At 42.6% G+C, this 17,961-nt stretch overlaps 1 protein-coding gene across 3 annotated transcripts in view; it reads left to right on the forward strand.

Annotated features, from left to right (window-relative positions):
* The window catches only part of NSG2 (neuronal vesicle trafficking associated 2), a 41,736-nt gene that overhangs the window by 9,041 nt on the left and 14,734 nt on the right, over positions 1-17,961 (forward strand). For all 3 annotated transcript variants that reach the window (XM_029998017.1, XM_029998018.1, XM_029998020.1), the window contains exon 3: positions 9,175-9,294. In XM_029998017.1, coding sequence (XP_029853877.1) covers positions 9,175-9,294 — 120 coding nt within the window. The remainder of the gene's footprint in view (positions 1-9,174; positions 9,295-17,961) is intronic.

The following is a 17,961-nucleotide window of genomic DNA, read 5'->3' on the forward strand; positions in this document are numbered from 1 at the left end:
TTGCATTCATTAAAGCCGAGGAAAGGTTTCCTATTGATTCCAGTGGTGTCACTAGCGTTAAGCCTAGAATAATAAGTGCATTTAGGTATAAGACTCGATAAATGTATTGGCAAACAGCATCATTAGAAAAAACTTGCTTGTGTGGAGCAGCATGATAGATATGGCTTGTTGTCCTGTCATGTTTGGGGTTTTATAACTTTTACAGGCTATTGTTTATAGACTGCTACTGAGCTCTTGCAGAAAAGTGTTTGAAGGATTGGAATGAGGAACCGGAAGATGCAAGAAAGAGAATACAAAGTAAAAACCTTTCAAGACATGGAGAGTGTTATTACATCTGCTAACCTAGGATGATTGAGGACAACAATTCTGCAGAGAGCTGCCATCTTCCATGGAGTGTCTGACTTCCTACCCACCCGAGCCGTATCTTGCTAGCCCCTAATCCCAAGAATGTTATATTTATATGCAGAATGTGCTGGAGCTACTATTATCACTCAGTTAATGAAAACGTGAGAAAACACGGTGCACTGTAAGTAGCAGCAAGCCGTGGTCTGTCTTCCTGACTCAACCACCAATTGCTGGTGTGACTCAGCACGTGACTAAGCTTCACAGAATCACAGAATTATAGAATGGTTTGGGTCGGAGGGGACCTTAAAGCTCATCTAGTTCCAACCCCCCTGCCATGGGCAGGGACACCTTCCACCAGACCAGGTTGCTCAAAGCCCCATCCGACCTGGCCTGCAACACTGCCAGGGATGGGGCATCCGCAGCCTCTCTGGACAACCTGTTCCAGTGCCTCACCACCTTCACAGTAAAGAATTTCTTCCTTACATCTAATCTAAATCTACCTTCTTTCAGTTTAAAACCATTACCCCTCATCCTCTCACTACGCTCCCTGATAAAGAGTCATTCCCCATCTTTCCTAGGCCCCCTTTAGGTACTGGCAGGCTGCTCTAAGGTCTCCCCAAAGCCTTCTCTCCTCCAGGCTAAACAATCCCAACTCTCTTAGCCTGTCTTCATAGGAGAGGTGCTCCAGCCCCCGATTATCTTTGTGGCCCGCCTCTGGACTCACTCCAACAGGTCCATGTCCTTATGTTGGGGGCCGCAGAGCTGAATGCAGTACTCCAGGTGGGGTCTCACAAGAGCAGAGCAGAGGGGGAGAATCGCCCTCCCTTGACCTGCGGGTTACACTTCTTTTGTTGCAGCACAGGATACGGTTGGCTTTCTGGGCTGCAAGCGCACATTGCAGGGCCATATTGAGCTTCTTGTCAACCACCCCAAGTCCTTCTCCGCAGGGCTGCTCTCAATCCACTCGTTGCCCAGCCTGTGCTTAGGATTGCACTGACCCGTGTGTGGGACCTTGACTTGGCCTTGTTGAACTTCATGAGGTTCACAGGGGCCCACCTCTCAAGCCTGACAAGGTCCCTCTGGATGGCATCCCATCCCTCCAGCGTGTCGACCGCACCACACAGCTTGGTGTCGTTGGCAAACTTGCTGAGGGTGCACTCAGTCCCACTCTCCGTGTTGCCAACAAAGATGTTAAACAGTGCTGGTCCCAATACTGACCCCTGAGGAATGCCGCTCATCACTGATCTCCACTCGGACATTGAGCCGTTGACCGCAACTCTTTGAGCGCGACCATCCAGCCAATCCCTTATCCACCAAGTGGTCCACCTGTCAAATCCGTGTCTCTCCAATTTAGAGACAAGGATGTTGTGTGGGACAGTGTCAAATACTATGCACAAGTCGAGGTAGATAACACCGGTTGCTCTTCCCTTATCCACCAACGCTGTAACCCCATTGTAAAGGCCACCAAATTTGTCAGGTACAATTCACCATTAGTGAAGCCATGTTGGCTGTCACCAGTCACCTCCTTATTTTCCATGTGCCTTAGCGTAGCTTCCAGGGGGATCCGCTCCATGATCTTGCAAGCACAGAGGTGAGACTGACTGGCCTGTAGTTCCCCAGGTCTTCTTTTTTCCCTTTTTAAAAATGGGGGTTATGTTTCCCCTCTTCCAGTCAGTGGGAACTTCCCCAGACTGCCATGACTTCTCAAATACGATGGAGAGTGGCTTAGACACTTCATCTGCCAGTTCCCTCTGGACCTGTGGATGCATCTCATCAGGGCCCATGGACTTGTGCACCTTCAGGTTCCTTAGATGGTCTTGAACCTGATCTTCTCCTACTGTGGGTGGTTCTTCATTCTCCCAGTCCCTGCCTTTGCCTTCTGTGTCTTGGGTGGTGTGGCTGGAGCACTTGCCAGTGAAGACTGAGGCAAAAATGTCATTGAGTACCTCAGCCTTCTCCATGTCCTGGGTAACCGAGTCTCCTGTTTCCTTATGGTGAGGGCCCACATTTTCCCCAGTCTTCCTTTTATCACCGACGTACCTATAGAAGCTTTTCTTGTTGCCCTTGACATCCCTGGCCAGATTTAATTCTGTCAGGGCTTTAGCTTTCCTGACCTGTTCCCTGGCTGCTCGGACAATTTCTCTGTATTCCTCCCAGGCTACCTGTCCTTGCTTCCACCCTCTGCAGGCTTCCTTTTTGTGTTTGAGTTTGTCCAGGAGCTCCTTGTTCATCCATGCAGGCCTCCTGGCATTTTTGCCTGATTTCCTCTTTGCTGGCATGCATCTTTTTTTTTTTTTTTTAATCTTTTTTTTTCCTACTCCTCTATCAGTAATATGGGGATAGTGGGGTCATGCCGCTATGTAGAGCGCTTTGAGCCCTCTTGCCGAAGAATGCCACAGGAGCCCTAAGCATCAGTATTATAACTGGCTGTGGGAAGGTGACTGAAGCCAGCTTAAGCTCTGATCTGGCCAAAGCACTTAAATGCACACTTAACTTTAAATATCTGACTAATCCTGCTGATGTTAATAGGACGACTTGCATGCTTAAGTGCTTTGCTGAATTGGAAGTTAATGAGTTCAGAAGCTAGATAAGCTTGGTTATGGAAGAAGCTGCAAGGACTACAGTGTGGATCCCTGTAATTAGATGTGTCTTTTTTGCTGGTCCATGGAAGTCCTTTTCTTTCTTCCTGTATTCTTACAATTGGTCTGCAAACTTCATCTAGGAAGCAACTTTCAAAGAACAGTTTTATTTCGGATGTAAAATGAAGAAAGTCTCAGGTAATTTATTTGTGTTCCCTTTATTGCATCTGCCATAAACAGCACTGTCTCTCTGCAATTTAAAGGTGTAGAGTCTCTGGGAAATAGTGTGAAAACTTTAAGAACAGGTCTCGGCAGCAACATAATTTGCAGGGAGGTCCCCCGAGCTAGTATTCTTCTAGGCTTCATCCACAGTACAGACATTAAAGGACTACAGTTGGGCTGGACTAAGCTGGCAGGGAGGCTGATCTCTGGTGGATGTTCACAACACACAAAGTGGGGCACAAGCATAAGCTGGTGCTGGATCAGGGCCTAGATAATGAAACACAAAGACTGACAAGCATCCAAAAAAGTTCAAAGGGTATTTATGCAGCAATCACAAAGGCTCAGGCAATCCAAAAAGCTGATGGGACTGTTTCTGCTTTTTAGTATTCATTTGCAGGTGCGCAGGTTGCCTCATGAGATGAATAAAAATAATAATAACAATAATTCTCTGACCCAGTAAGCTCACGGTTAGGGATGCCAACCTAAAACAGCCAGACCCTTCTCACCATGAGGAGCATGAGTTAAGACAAGCCTTAGGAAGCATGCAGGAGGAGGTGAGAGCTCATGGAAGCAAGTGCAGAAAATGGGCAGAATGGTGTTTCTGCAGTGGGGGTGGAGAGGGGGCTAATTGTCTTTTTTGGGAGTATTCAAGAAACTACTTGTCCATTTAAGAACCAGTTCCATTGTTTGCATTTATCGTCCGCATTCAAGAGGCCAGAGCACAGCCAAGCATTGCTGCCAGCTCTGGAAGTTACCCCCTTACAGCAGTTCATTTCCACCATAACAGCATTGCAGAGAAGGGAAAGAGGAGATGGGCGTTTCTTTCACTTCAGTTTGCTTTGAATTGCAGCTTACACAGGACCCCAATTTTATACTCCCTTTTGCAGGTTTCAGTCAAGAATAACTCTACTGAAGTCAGCAAAGCTGCAAAATGGACAAGAAGAGGGAATGGGGATCATTCTGTTTGCTGTGGTTTGTAATAAACGCCAGTAGCTCTCCCAGGAAACCTGTCGTGGTGTGCGATGAATGTACCTTGTTTGCATTGAAACAGTGGGATCCTGGGCTCTGATGGAACTGCTCTGGGGCAGCCGGTAATAAATGAATGCTGATTATGGCACTGACTGTGGAGTCAGTGGGGTTTTTATTACTGTACATCCAACAGCAATTTGGTTAGAATTTCTGGAAGACTTTACTGCCAGGAATTTTTTCTCAGTGACAAAATGGAAAGAAAAGGTGAAAAAGTAGTGATGGCAGGGAACAGGGGAAAGGCAAATCTTCTTTCCCGCCCAACCCAAATCAGAAAACTGGAAAATGAAAACAGAACAAACAACCAAAATAGCAAAAACCCAATAATGCTAAAAATACAGAAAAATTTCCTTGTAAGATTAATTATTCCTTTTCTAGACTTGCACTTAAATTGATATTTTGTGCTTTAGAAAGGTTATTTTGGGTTTTGACCAGGTCTCATTTAAACTTGTTTTGGAGACGCTCACAACTGACACATGCATGGGAGGCTGTCAGTGTAGCAAATGCTCTGTTAAAAACTCTGTGTTTGTGGGGTGTGTGTATCTGTGTATTATCATCCAACAGTGTTCACTCCTGTCTCTGGATACTGCTAAGGTAGCCCTGACTGGGGTGGTCTCACTCATGCAGGAGGCTCAAGGAGCATGATGAACACAAGTCAGTTTCCAGAAGTCTTTGCGTGGGTGTCCTGATGGCAGCTTGTTGGATGGAGAGGGGGTGAAGGTTGCTGCAAAAGTGGGATCTATGCTCAGTCTTATTTATTTAGACTGTAGCGGACCGAACAAGAGCTAGCTCTTTTCTTCTAAATGTGCACCCCATGCCCTCAGCAAAATTGCATTTTTATCGTTACTGCCAAAATATTGAATGCTACCCCCACACTTTGGGTTTTCAGTTTTCTGTTTGTCCTTTGTCATCTTGTCACACTACAAGAAGGGCTGGAAGGATCTGGGGAACTGCAGGCCTGTCAGTCTGACCTCGGTGCCAGGGAAGGTTACGGGGCAGATTGTCTTGCGTGCCATCACATGGCACATACAGGACAACCAGGCGATCAGGCCCAGACTGCATGGGTTTATGAAAGGCAGGTCCTGCTTGACTAACCTGGTCTCCTATGACAAGGTGACCCACTCAGTGGATGAGGGAAAGGCTGTGGATGTTGTTTACCTGGATTATAGTAAAGCCTTTGACACCGTTTCCCACAGAGTTCTCCTGGAGAAACTGGCTGCTCATGGCTTGGATGGCTGTACTCTTCACTGGGTAAAAAACTGTCTGGATGGCCAGGCCCAAACAATTGTGGTGAATGGAGTTAAATCCAGTTGGTGGCTGGTCACAAGTGGTGTTCCCCAGGGCTCCGTATTGGGGCCAGTTCTGTTTAGTATCTTTATTGATGATCTGGACGAGGGGATCAAGTGCACCCTCAGTAAGTTTGCAGACAACACCAAGTTGGGCGGGAGGGTTGGTCTGCTCGAGGGTAGGAAGGCTCTACAGAGGGATCTGGACAGGCTGGATCAATGGGCTGAGGCCAATTGTATGAGGTTCACAAGGCCAAGTGCCAGGTCCTGCACTTGGGTCACAACAACCCCATGCAACACTACAGGCTTGGGGAAGAGTGGCTGGAAAGCTGCCCAGAGGAAAAGGACCTGGGGGTGTTGGTCGACAGCCGGCTGAATATGAGCCGGCAGTGTGCCCAGGTGGCCAAGAAGGCCAACGGCATCCTGGCTTGTGTCAAAAATAGAGTGACCAGCAGAACTAGGGAAGTGATTGTCCCCCTGTACTGGGCACTGGTGAGGCTGCACCTCGAGTCCTGTGTTCAGTTTTCAGCCCCTCACTTCAAGACAGACATTGAGGTGCTGGAGCGTGCCCAAAGAAGAGCAACCAAGCTGGTGAAGGGTCTAGAGCACAAGTCTTATGAGGAGCGGCTGAGGGAACTGGGGTTGTTTAGCCTGGAGAAAAGGAGGCTGAGGGGAGACCTTATTGCTCTCTACAAACAACTACCTGAAAGGAGGTCGTAGCGAGGTGGGTGTTGGTCTCTTCTCCCAAGTAACAAGTGATAGGATGAGAGAAAATGGCCTCAAGTTGTGCCAGGGGAGGTTTAGATTTGATACTAAGAAATATTTCTTCACTGAAAAGGTTATCAAGCATTGGAACAGGCTGCCCAGGGAAGTGGTTGAGTCACCATCTCCAGAGGTATTTGAAAGAGGTGTAGATGTGGCACTTAGGAACATGGTTTAGTGGTGGACTTGGCAGTGCTATGTTAACGGTTGGACTCAATGATCTTAAGAGTCTTTTCCAACCTAAATGATTCTATGATTTTATGATTTTATTTCTGTGTTCTCCTTTAAAGAGGAGACCTTACTGACTGCCCTGTCTTTCTTCTGCTGAGTAATTCCACCAGGTGTCTGACAAAGATACTTTAGCTTTCGCAACGCCAAAAGGCATTTAGCAAAGGTCCTTCTTACCTCCTCTACTAAAGTTTTTTGATAGCTCTGCAAATTTCTCTGCAAAACACTGACCAGCAGGATGACTATGGCTCTGTGCACACACACACATTTCACTGCTGGCACAGTCAGCAAATTGGGTTTCAAGTAGCTTCTGATCTGGCTGGGGACTGAGGTTACTTATTTATTCACAGACGTGATAGACATTGCTACTCGACTTGAATCTGATGCCTTGTGAAGGGCTGTGTGGGTTTATTTTCAGTCTCATGCTGTATCCCTCTAGACAGCATAATCCAAACTTTCCTGTTTATAGGATATTGGTTGAACATAACAACAGTTAAAAAATACCTGTAAGAAAACTGGTGTTAATGACAAAGAGTGGAAGAAAATTAAATTATATCTAGAAACAAGTAAGGCTTTTAATTTATTTTTTTTCTTGTATTCTGGCTTCATGGTCCTTCATTAAGACCTAATGTTAGAGTTTGTGGGAAAGCCCTCGTATATTTTAAAATTTTGTCTGCAGCTAAATTTTAGATCAAGCAGGAAGCATGAATTTGGGAGAATTGGATATTGTGACTGGTAGGTTTGAAAACAGAATAAGTGCAATTTCTGAACACTGGTTGGCAGGTGTTGATGGGTGACATTCTGTAATTTACTCTACCGGGTTTACAAAAGGCCAGCAAGGAGACTGGAAAGCTGGGGGCCAGCTGCATGGAGTCCTGAGTGCACTTGCCTCCTTTTGAGTGAGAAAATGAGCTTATTGCTTGTTCATAACTCAGAGCTAACCTGGGCCAGTTTGTCTTGGCTGGAGAGGGAGCTTTGCTTTATTTGGCCCACAGTGTGCTGGACTGCATTTCAGAGCATAGTGGGATTTGATTCAATAGTAGGTTCAGAGTAGGGTTAGGGTTCATCCCAAACCCGCCAAATCAAGCTTGTCCATATGTCATTTCCCATCATCTATGTTGTGTCATCAGAAATCCTGAGTTCCAAAATGCTAATATAAATATATTTGGGTGGCTTTTTGTCCCCTCTTCTTCCCAAGTCTTAATGTTGCAAATGCTACTTAATAAATATTATGAAGAGAGATTCACTGAAGGATGTAAATATTCATCAGTCTTTAATGATTTGCATTTGAATCCAGAAAATTGGCTTACACTGATTTTCTCTCACTCTGATTTTCTTTCACTCTGATTTTCACATGGCATTAAATGCGGGAGGATTAAATACCTGGGGTTTTCTCTGGTCCAAACCAGACTTTGCTGTCTTCATTTGGAAATAAGTTCATCATTAGCTGGTAACTCAACCTTGTGCATCACTTAATCTTTTTCAATCCTTCAAGACTTTTTGTTTCTAACAAAGAACTTTAGGATCACTCTTGTCACTCTCAAATGAACCAGTCACCACTTCTGGGGTATTTAATTTTCACCTTGGCAAGGCTGATGGCTGCGTAGTCCTGCAATTCAGAATGGGAGGCCAAAAAGTGGAAGTGTTGGCCCTGGGATCAAGAGTTTCAATGTTCTTTCTATCCTTTTGCGTTTAACCTATCCAGACCTTGCAAACCACACCAAACCATTGTATGCTTTGTGGACCTTGTCCCGGGGTTGGGAATCCTGTGCAGAAGTGCCGTGGTAGCGTGTGGGATGAGCTCCAGCTCTTGGCCAGTGCTGAAGACAGGGCCATTTTATCTTCTCTTGCATTTTCCAGCTAGACTAAGACAGTGTGGCTATGCTGGCATGCTGGTACGATGCTATTTAGCTGTATAGGCTCATGGATGGGTAGTCTTTTAAGATTCTCGTGTATAATGGGATGGATACGCTCACTCCTCTGAAGGGCTGTTAGTTTCATTGTACAGCCCTGATGCTTGTCGCCTCTGGGAGCAGCTGGCATTACGTGCTACCTTTTCTGTGTTTGCAGTGGATGCGTTTTACCCAAAATATTTACTGTCATTCTAGATTACAAATAAATTCAATGTAGATTGACAATGCAATTTTGGTAATTTGACCATACCCTTTTAAAAGCCACTTACGGCTTCTCCATTGGCATAAGACACCTCATTTTTATAAGATTAGTAGGACCTGGATTAGTCAGCAAATGACACTGAGATCTTCTGGGGAAAACCCAAGGTGATAGTATGAGATTAATATTGATAATCTGGAGCCTGAATAAATGAGACACCAAATGGCTTAAATTTAAATAGGCTTCAGTGGAACTTGTTAGGATGGGGCTTTTAATAAGTGAGGGTCTTCTTTAGGATGGGCTGTTATTCTGCGTGTTCTGCCTGTTGAATACGATCTAAAAATTATATGCCTAGTCCTAAACAAAAGTAGGTGTCAAACATTTTGCTGTCAGCTAATTTAAGACTCAGTGTGATAAGCTCACTGTCCTAGGTCTGTGTATCTGCTTGACTATTTGTCTGTATCTCTTAGTTCCTGAGGTTATGATAAGTTTGTGTTAATTTATGGTTCTAAGATACTTTTGTATGTCCAGGGGATGGTTTATACAGAAAAGCTTAGATAACAAAAAATATGTATGCTGTCTGCAGAAACCTTAGAAGTGTTGATGTATTCCAGGTAATTGTGAAAACAAGAACAGAATATCAGCCTGACCAGAAGAACAAAGGAAAACTCAGAGTGCCCAAAATTGCTGAATTCACAGTCAGTTTCACTGATGGTGTAACAGAAAGACTAAAGGTAAGAAATGGTTATTCTGCTGCCTTCTGATGCAAATGCCACACATTTTAAAATAACTGAATCAAAGTGACAGTAAAGACATAACAAGTTTAACACTCCACTCAGCACTAGGGTCAAAGAGAGGTTTATCTGCATGAGTATAAAGCTTTTTTTTTTTTTTTTTTAGGACAGGCATGAAAATACCTTCATAACTAGATCTAAAGTAAGAAATGTTTTCCTTTTCAAGGAAAAGTTGTGAAAATATTTTCCAGCCCAAATTTAAAGTAAAACAAGTTTGAATCTTTTTTCTTCTCAAACATTTGTGTTTAAAAAGAATAAAAAAATCACAGTGAAGATTGATTGAAACAATTTGTTTCACCTTTTAAAAATTCTTTTGTCTTGTTGTCAAACAATGCTTTTCATATTTAAAATATTTTATTATTATAGAATTATATTATTATAGATTAAAAGCCATTTCAAACTGGATTAAAAAAGAGATGTTAGACAAGTATCCAAGCAGCATATTCTGTCCTGTAAGCAGTTTTGGTTCACTGGAATTGGAATTTTCTGATGAAAAATGTTTCCTTGAGAGATTTTCAACAGGTTCTACTCAAACATGGAAAGAAACTCATGAATTATTGAGTGCCCTCAGTTCCTGTTGACTGCAGCATATTAGAATGGCTCAGTTCCTCCTAAAATTAGACTCCAAGCATGTAGCTGCTAGTATTTTCTCCCTTTTCATTGAGAAGATATGGTGCTTTTCCTAAACCAGAGAGCATGGGAGTGATAAAAATGTGAGATCTAGTTTCACATTTCCAAAGTCAGAGGAAATATCAACGATTTGAGTAGAAAACAGAGAGACTAGGCAGTGCTTAGCTATAGTCCTGCTCCTTGAAAAGCTAGGATTGGGTTTATAAATTTTTGTGAAAGGGTATCATCATCAACAATTAACAGCAATTGACTCAAGGAAGTGAATAGTCTTTCATTTGGCCCAGTTGTTCTTAGTTTTGCAAGAAATAAAAAAGTTTATTATAATTATTTTCTAGTAATTTAGAAGAAAACTATCACTTTTAAAATTGGAATGCAATCCAGGAAAAATTGTTACTATTCTTCCTTGATAAACTTCCAGATAAGGCTTGTTCAACTTACTGAAAGGAGAAATGTTTAGCTACTCTCTTCTAAAGCACTACAGAATGGCACTGTTTCTGTTTTTTCCAGAAATTCACTAACATATATTTCACAAGGGCAATTCTGTTGCTTTCATCCAGGATATTTAAAGCCATAATTTATTCTTAAGAGGTCTGTGAATAAATGTTTATAGCTTTTTGGTTTTTTTTTTTCAGTGGACACCGCATGTTTTGATCTGAATTACTTACCAGGGGTTTACATGCTGTTGATTTTGACCGAGTTCTTCACTGATCTTATTGCATGCGTAGTACCTATTTGCCACCAATAGTGACTCTCTGTTGGTACCACTAGTAAAGTAAACAGCGAATTAGCCACAGTTAAATCCCCAGTCTTGGAAACTGCAGCAGATGTTTTCCAGTGTGAGCAATGTACAAATCAGAACCAGACACAATGTGCCTGAGAAACAACAGTAAATGTAGTCTCCTGGAAGTTGGCTTGTGACCTGCAATAAATGGCATTATTGTTGATATTGTAAGTAATGGTGCTTCACTGGGTATTTAAAACTTAATCCTGCAGCCCTGAACAGTGTTAAGGTCAGTGTAAGGCCCAAGTTTTAATCCCATCAAAAGATCTGGCCCTGTTACTTAAAAAAGCAATCAAGAACATCTCATCCTTACACACTGTGCATGCTGGAGGCCCATAAGTTAGATATGTAGCTCATCCACTGCTATGGATAAATCTCATTTAATCTACTCCTGCTATAGAGTATCTTATTTTTCCCATTCTTCAACCCCCAAGTTGCGGTTGCATTCAAACCTCTCCTTTTGATGTATTTTTTTCCTCTCCCCTTCCTATTTTCAGTGTGGTTCTCCCATTGCTCTCACCCATGTGTGCCTGAGGAAGGCGCAGCAGCAGGCGCGGGGGAGCCGGAGGCTCCAGCGGCGTGCACAGCACTGACAGAGGTTTAAGCTGCCTTCCCATTATGCTGCGCAGTGGGGACGGCTGTGGGAGCTGTGCCTCTTCCTATGCAGCCTGGCAGCATGACAGTTTCATTTTTAAGCTATTTCCTTTCCCTAAAGTCCATATGATTTCCATTCTCTGCTCTTCAATGTCAACTTATTAATCACTCAGCCTCTCGTCTAATACTGGATAAGACTATAAGCCTCTCCCTGCCTGCTTTTCATAAGGCTTCCATGTATCGTATTAAGTTTGTAGTATTATTTCCTGACAAAAATGAGCTGAGATAATAGGTAATATTTCATTACCTTTTGTACTTTTTTCTTATTGCACCACATTTTTGTACCAGTGCATATTTTTAGTGAAGTTATTAAAAATACTGCCCTCTGGTTATAAGCAGGCCTATTATCTAGTACTGATGAAATCACTTTACATTTGTTTTTTGTAAGAGGAAATCATAGTAAATAACTTTTATTATCTCAGTTTGGCTACACTTTTAAAAGCTTAAAAAAAGGTAATATAAATGAGATCATCATATTTTCTTTTGCTGGCTGGTTGCTTTGTATAGCCTTCCAGTATGTGGTGCGTTGGAAATACCATCCACAACTTCTTGCTAACATGCTGATTAAAATTAAAGTATTCATCTATACTTGAGCCGGGCTGTTGGTAGCTATACACTGACAGAAGCAAGTAAATCATCCATTGATTTCTGCAAGGGAAATGATGGAGGGAAAGGCCAATGGTCCATCCAAGTGTAGATGGTCCATTGGTTTAGAGCCAATAATATCCAAATAGATGAGAGCTGTATGGGAAATGCATGTACAACTGGTGTGAGTCCACAGCAATGCTTGAATTCAAGGGTTTCTGTAGGGACCCATTTTGCTACTACAGCTCTGCTAATCTGTGTATGAGGAGCAGTACGTCTCAGCATGTGGTACCTGTACGTTGGGGAAAAAGACAGGACAGTAAGAGAATGCAAAGAAATAGCCAAGAGGTCCTCTCCTATCTGCTACTGCACTACTTTGGCATCCTGGAGAATACAAAGTGAGATGTCTGATATTTTATTTTTCACCCAAATGGTAGAATTATCATCAATTCAAACAAATATGGCAAAGTGAATATCATTAATGAGTGTGTGTGGAAAAATGCTGCTGGACTCCATATTTATGACTGTGCTCCCCACCCACTAATAACCTCTCTGGAGGAGGTTTTAACATTTCTGTTTCAGTCTGTGAAGTGCTTTTCTTTCCTCTCTACTTCTGGTCACTTGGTATGGGAATGTTCTCAGGGAAGAAGGAAACTCTTCCCAAGTTCTTGGTTTTTTTCTGAGTCATGTAGCTGTATTATACGGAAGAGCAGGATCTCTGGGGGAAATTTTGTGACCATATGAACATGGCAGTCAAATCCACAGATGCCCTTTATTCTGCCTTTTGGGTATCTTTTATTGAAGAGGCTAATGAATTATTAGACAACCTTCTCGCATGAGCAAGCCAAAGACAGAATTTAAGCTTATGTATGCATATTTTTCATCCATCCAGAATAGCACAGATCTGAGCTCTTTAATTATCGTAAAGAAGAGACTGTCCCTAGGCAATGGTTCTTATTTCACACTACCTCTTCCAGGAATTTTAGATAGCTTCTGCAACTTGTCACATCTCCTAATAGATGAGATTATGATTCTCTGTAGCTCAGCACACAGTGTCCTGGAAGTTTGACCAATTAGGCTTATTCTTCAGCTGGATGAGTCACCCCATACATACTTTATAACAAATGTTTAAATAGCTGTGTGTAGATGGGTTACAAGAAAATGATGTTAAAATAGCATTATGGTTGAGCCATCCATACATAAAAGAAATTTCTTTTATCATTTTACTCCTCCACAGAGAAGCAATGACAACATTTTTTCTAAGCTGACTGGCAGTGATTTATAGACCTTGCCTCCTCCAGACTGTTTATGCCTTTGGAGTGTGTCCCTCTAGGAAGTTTTTGAACTGCAAAGATCTTATTTTGCAGTAGCGATGTATACCAAGGCTGCTTCGTCTGGAGGGGAATGGTGTCCGGTGTTTGCCTTCCATTTTGCATGCTTTGAAGGTAGCTCACGTTACCATGCTTTGCCATGCAGTGATGACACCGAGGTGCATTAGAAAAGGTCTGCAAATGTGATGACTCTACCATGTTCCTTTGTAGGACAACAGATCTAACACTTTGCATGTGAGGTAGGGCTTACTGCTCCTTTTTGCCAGTGATACCCTATGTTACAGCTGTTAAGAATAATCTCTCATATGCAAGCATCATCATTCCCATGCGTTTCTGTGCTTATTTCTTTCTATCAGTAATGAAATGAGATCAAATGCTCTTTTTCTTTTCAAGCAGATCATCCATTGAATGAAGTCTTGTTACTTCTGGAGGACAGGGTTTCCAGTGACAACTTTTGGCTTCCAACCTGTCCAGATTAACACAGAAATCAACCAGAATTTATAAGGTGGAGTGGGTTTCTACCCACTTTCTTGACTGTCACTTAGCTGAAGCTTGTGTTCAAGACATTAGCACCCTGCTTAAGAAGAAGCAAGCTAGAGAATAGTTGCTGATGGTTTTTGTGCTTGATCCAGTCAGACCCAGTGAGTGTAGGTAGACCTGTGGTAGCCCTGAGTTTGCCCAGATTTTTCTAGCTCCAAATATCACCAGAAAAGGTACTGGAGTGTTCTTTCAGTGTAGGCTTACAACACGGAGTGTCAGGTTGACACATATAACTGCCTGTTGGTTACTGGTTTTGCACAAATTGCTCTCTTTATTATGCAAGTAAGTTCACGTGCAACCAGTTTGACCTCTGTTATCACAAAATGCCATGGAGCTATTCATTACTGCCTTTTCAGGGAGACAATGATTTAATGACTATTAGCTGGGTGATAGCTACCTACCATAGTTATCTGACTTCCACAGTTCTTTCCTTTTCATGGATCATTTTAAGAAAGTTGAAGTTATCAGTCTTTCAGCGTTGGAATAATTAAACTATGTACTTGTCTTTAACAGAACAAGTTGGGAGTGGGTGTACGGGGGAGAAATTGAGATCTCTAAGATGTTTTCTTACGAGCAATTTATCTACCTGGAAAAATCATCTGCAAGTATTGATAATTACTTCACTGAAGAAGACTGGGAACTTCACTCTTTTTGCTACAAGTTGGCAAGATCTGTCTTCAGAGTCACTGGCTCTGTAATCCATTCTTGTTGGGTATGCAATGACAAAATATTTCTTATCATTAGATCAACCCTCTCCTCCCTCCACCCTGAAACTGCTCTGATACATGCAGATCCATAACCAGCGGATGTAATTATTCACCACGCTTTTCATCAGGTTCTTAAAATATAGTGGAACCCATTCAAATGTTTCTGTTATTGAAATGCTCATACTGAAACAATTATTTTCCTCTGACCTAATGTGAAAGACTTAGAACAAAATTGGTTTGTTTCCAGCCACACCCTACAAAACAGACATTGACACAATAATTGTTCATTATCAAAAACAAGCCAGTGTCTGAAACGCTTGGTTCCTAATTAAGAAAGATTTTTCTGGGCCAGGGCCAGAGCTTGATTTCCTGTTGGTAGCAGCTTTGCTGAAATGGAAGCTGCTTTCCCTGCTTGCACCGCTAGAATCTGACCCATCACATCCCCAGGGTATTCAGCTAGATCTTGTAGTGGAAGCATCCTCATGTGATGGGCATTGCAATTCAGAGGAAAGGAAAGTCCCAGGATTTTATGCTTGTGGAGGAAGGTGGGGGGCAGGTCTTGATCACTCTCTTTCTGTAGGTAAGATCCACTGACATGTGAGCACAAAGTGTCTTGTACAGTGTGGTGCAGAGAATTGCTGTGTGGGCTCTGAACTGCCAAATGACTGCACCATGAACACAGCTTTGAGAAATGCCTCATTTCCTTGAATGCATACATTTACCTACCTGCCCACCCTGCCCTTGTTTTTAAAGGACACATCACCATTGCAGCTGTGTAGGTGGCAACTCTCCCTTGCTCTGCTGCACACACACCCAGCCCCAAATGTGGCATTTGTCTCTTTCTGCTCCCCCGCTCCCCCTTCCCAAACTTCCCTTCCATGCCACGGTTCCTGCAAACTTCTCCATAGGATGTTCTGCATTCACCTGTAGGCTATTTCTTTATGCTGACAGTTCTTCCTCTAACCTGCAAAGGACTGAATCCCAGAAAAATGGCATGGGGTTTTTCGTTGTGCCCATTCAATAGCTAAATAAATTTAAAGATTCCTTTAATTGTTAAGTTACCACAGGGCAGGAGTAACTCATAGACAAAGGACTCCTCTGAGTGTGAGCAGGACAATTTTCGTTACTGCTTTTTAATACTAACAATAACAATGTTACTATGGCAACTGCCACATCACATTGGTTATCTGGAAGATGCAGAGTGGCTGCTGAAAGATCCCATTACATTGACTAATATGAGTGGTGCTCGAGGGAGGGAACATGCGCTAATACACAGAGATTTTTCTCACTTTGGTGGTAATTGCTAATGTGGCTGAGATGTTTCCAGGCTGCAGAGCACTCAGATGAGCTATGTGATCCAGGAGAACAAGGGACAAAGTGGAGGAAAATCAGAAAGGTGGCAGGTACAGGGGAGCAGTGGCAATAGCATTCAGGTATCTTGTTGCACTGGCATCAACATCGGGGATGGTATAGTGGTTTCCTGTTGAGGCTTGCATTCAAACAGGGGCTTGGAGAGGTGTCAATATGAAGGGGTTGATTTCAGTCTTCAGGGACTGATTTGGAGGCTTATTCACTCCCTTTGGGAGTTCTCAACTATCATCAGGCAATCTCCTTTCCCAGTGGGCTCAGATGCAGCGGGCATGTTCTTCTTGCAGGGCTGTCAGGCAGCGCTCACTACACCTAAGCCTTCTCCAGAGAGTGATGGAGTGACTTGTTTCTGGAGCCCAAGCTTTGCCTTGTCTTTGGAGGTTGAATATTTTCCACTGCAATGCAGAGGGTCGCAGTTTCTCCTTTCTCAAAACCCCACTGCCCAGCCCTGCCTGGTCTTGCACCTACTTACATCTGATGCAAACTAGCACCTGCATGGATTCAGACTCTCACTTGTGGTGTGTATGAAAGGAAGTGAGAAATGTTGCTCATCATCTTTCTGCCTGAGCTCAGAAATCATTCTTCTCCTCCTCTGGCTGTAATGGGAAGAGAAGAGGATAGGTCATATCTGTCCTAGTTGGTCTCACAGCTTGCATAGAGATAGATTGATGGAGCCATTTGTGATCATCAGTGACAATTCGGAGCTGTGAGGATGAACCGAATGTGGATTTGTGGCTCAGCTGCCAGAAAACAGATATTTCTGATCACATCCCCAGGTATGGTACTATAAACCCTGCAAGGTTTCCTGTTTGGGTAAAAGTCTGTGGTTTTTTAAGAGTTCCCAGCTAATACCTGGCTTTCTGGTACAGGCTACATCCCAAGAAGGTAAAGGCAGGAAGAATTTTCATGTCTAAAACACACATGAGAAAAGCGTATTTTGATTTAACTAGAATGCTCTATATGACTGCCTTAGGGATCTCCTAGCAAAGCAAAGCAAAAAAAAAAGACATGGCTTTTATATGAAATGGATCATTCCTTAAAGTGTATTCTTGTTTTATATTCTTTTTTACAGAAACACACACATGTACTCTTTTGCAAAGTCAGAAAAGCCACCTCAAATATATTTTATTTTTGCCATCTGCAAGCACTGACAGAGTAATCAGCTGAAAAGATTTGTTCAGGGTTATTTTTTCCTTTAATTGATTTTTGGAGAGAAGAAGAAAGTTAATTGCTATGCAGAAAATGTCTAAAAATGGAAGTCACAGAGAATATTCACATGACTAAGGGTTTGTGGGGTAGACCTGCTGAATCTAAATTCTCCAAACCATGATATACTGGAGGAAGAAAAGAGTTACAGAGCAGAAACCTCAGCTGACCCTTTGCTTTGGAACAAAATGACTGAAAAAAATTTTCATATGTGACTGCATTGAGATACCCATTCTGCTAATTACAAAATGTAATTGCAGTTTCCATTTAGTCTGCATGATTTCTTACACTGCATCTTTGTCTTCAGCAACACAATGCCATGTTTTGTTCTGGTACCTCTGCCACCCAACAGTAAACCCTATTTGTTGGGTAATTTTCTTGTCAGCATTTGAGGTGGAATGAAATATGCTTAATGCTAATGTAGCAAAAGAGACCGAATGGGACAGAGGAGGAAAGAGTTTTCAGCTGACTGAAGCCAAGGCAAAGTTTATTGACTGTCATTAAGTGCATTTTGAGTCTTGTAGCCAAACCACAGAATGCTAAAAAAAAAAAAAAAAAAAAAAATCAGGGAAGTGAAATGCTTCACTCATACATTTTTTTTCCATGTAATGTTTCATTCTCTCTATTTATAAAGCAGCACAGGCTGCTGATTGAATGTTAAACAGACCTGAGCTCCCTCTTGTTAGTACTTGCAGATGTATTAAGCCTGTTGGGTCAGATCCACAGCTAATGGAACTGGCCTCATGCCTTTGAAGGCATCATAATCAGCTGGATTATTCATTTTTGTTGTTTGTTTTTAAAAGAG

This window comes from Aquila chrysaetos, chromosome 22, assembly GCF_900496995.4.
Source record: "Aquila chrysaetos chrysaetos chromosome 22, bAquChr1.4, whole genome shotgun sequence".
In the NCBI taxonomy this organism is placed as follows: Eukaryota; Metazoa; Chordata; class Aves; order Accipitriformes; family Accipitridae; genus Aquila; species Aquila chrysaetos.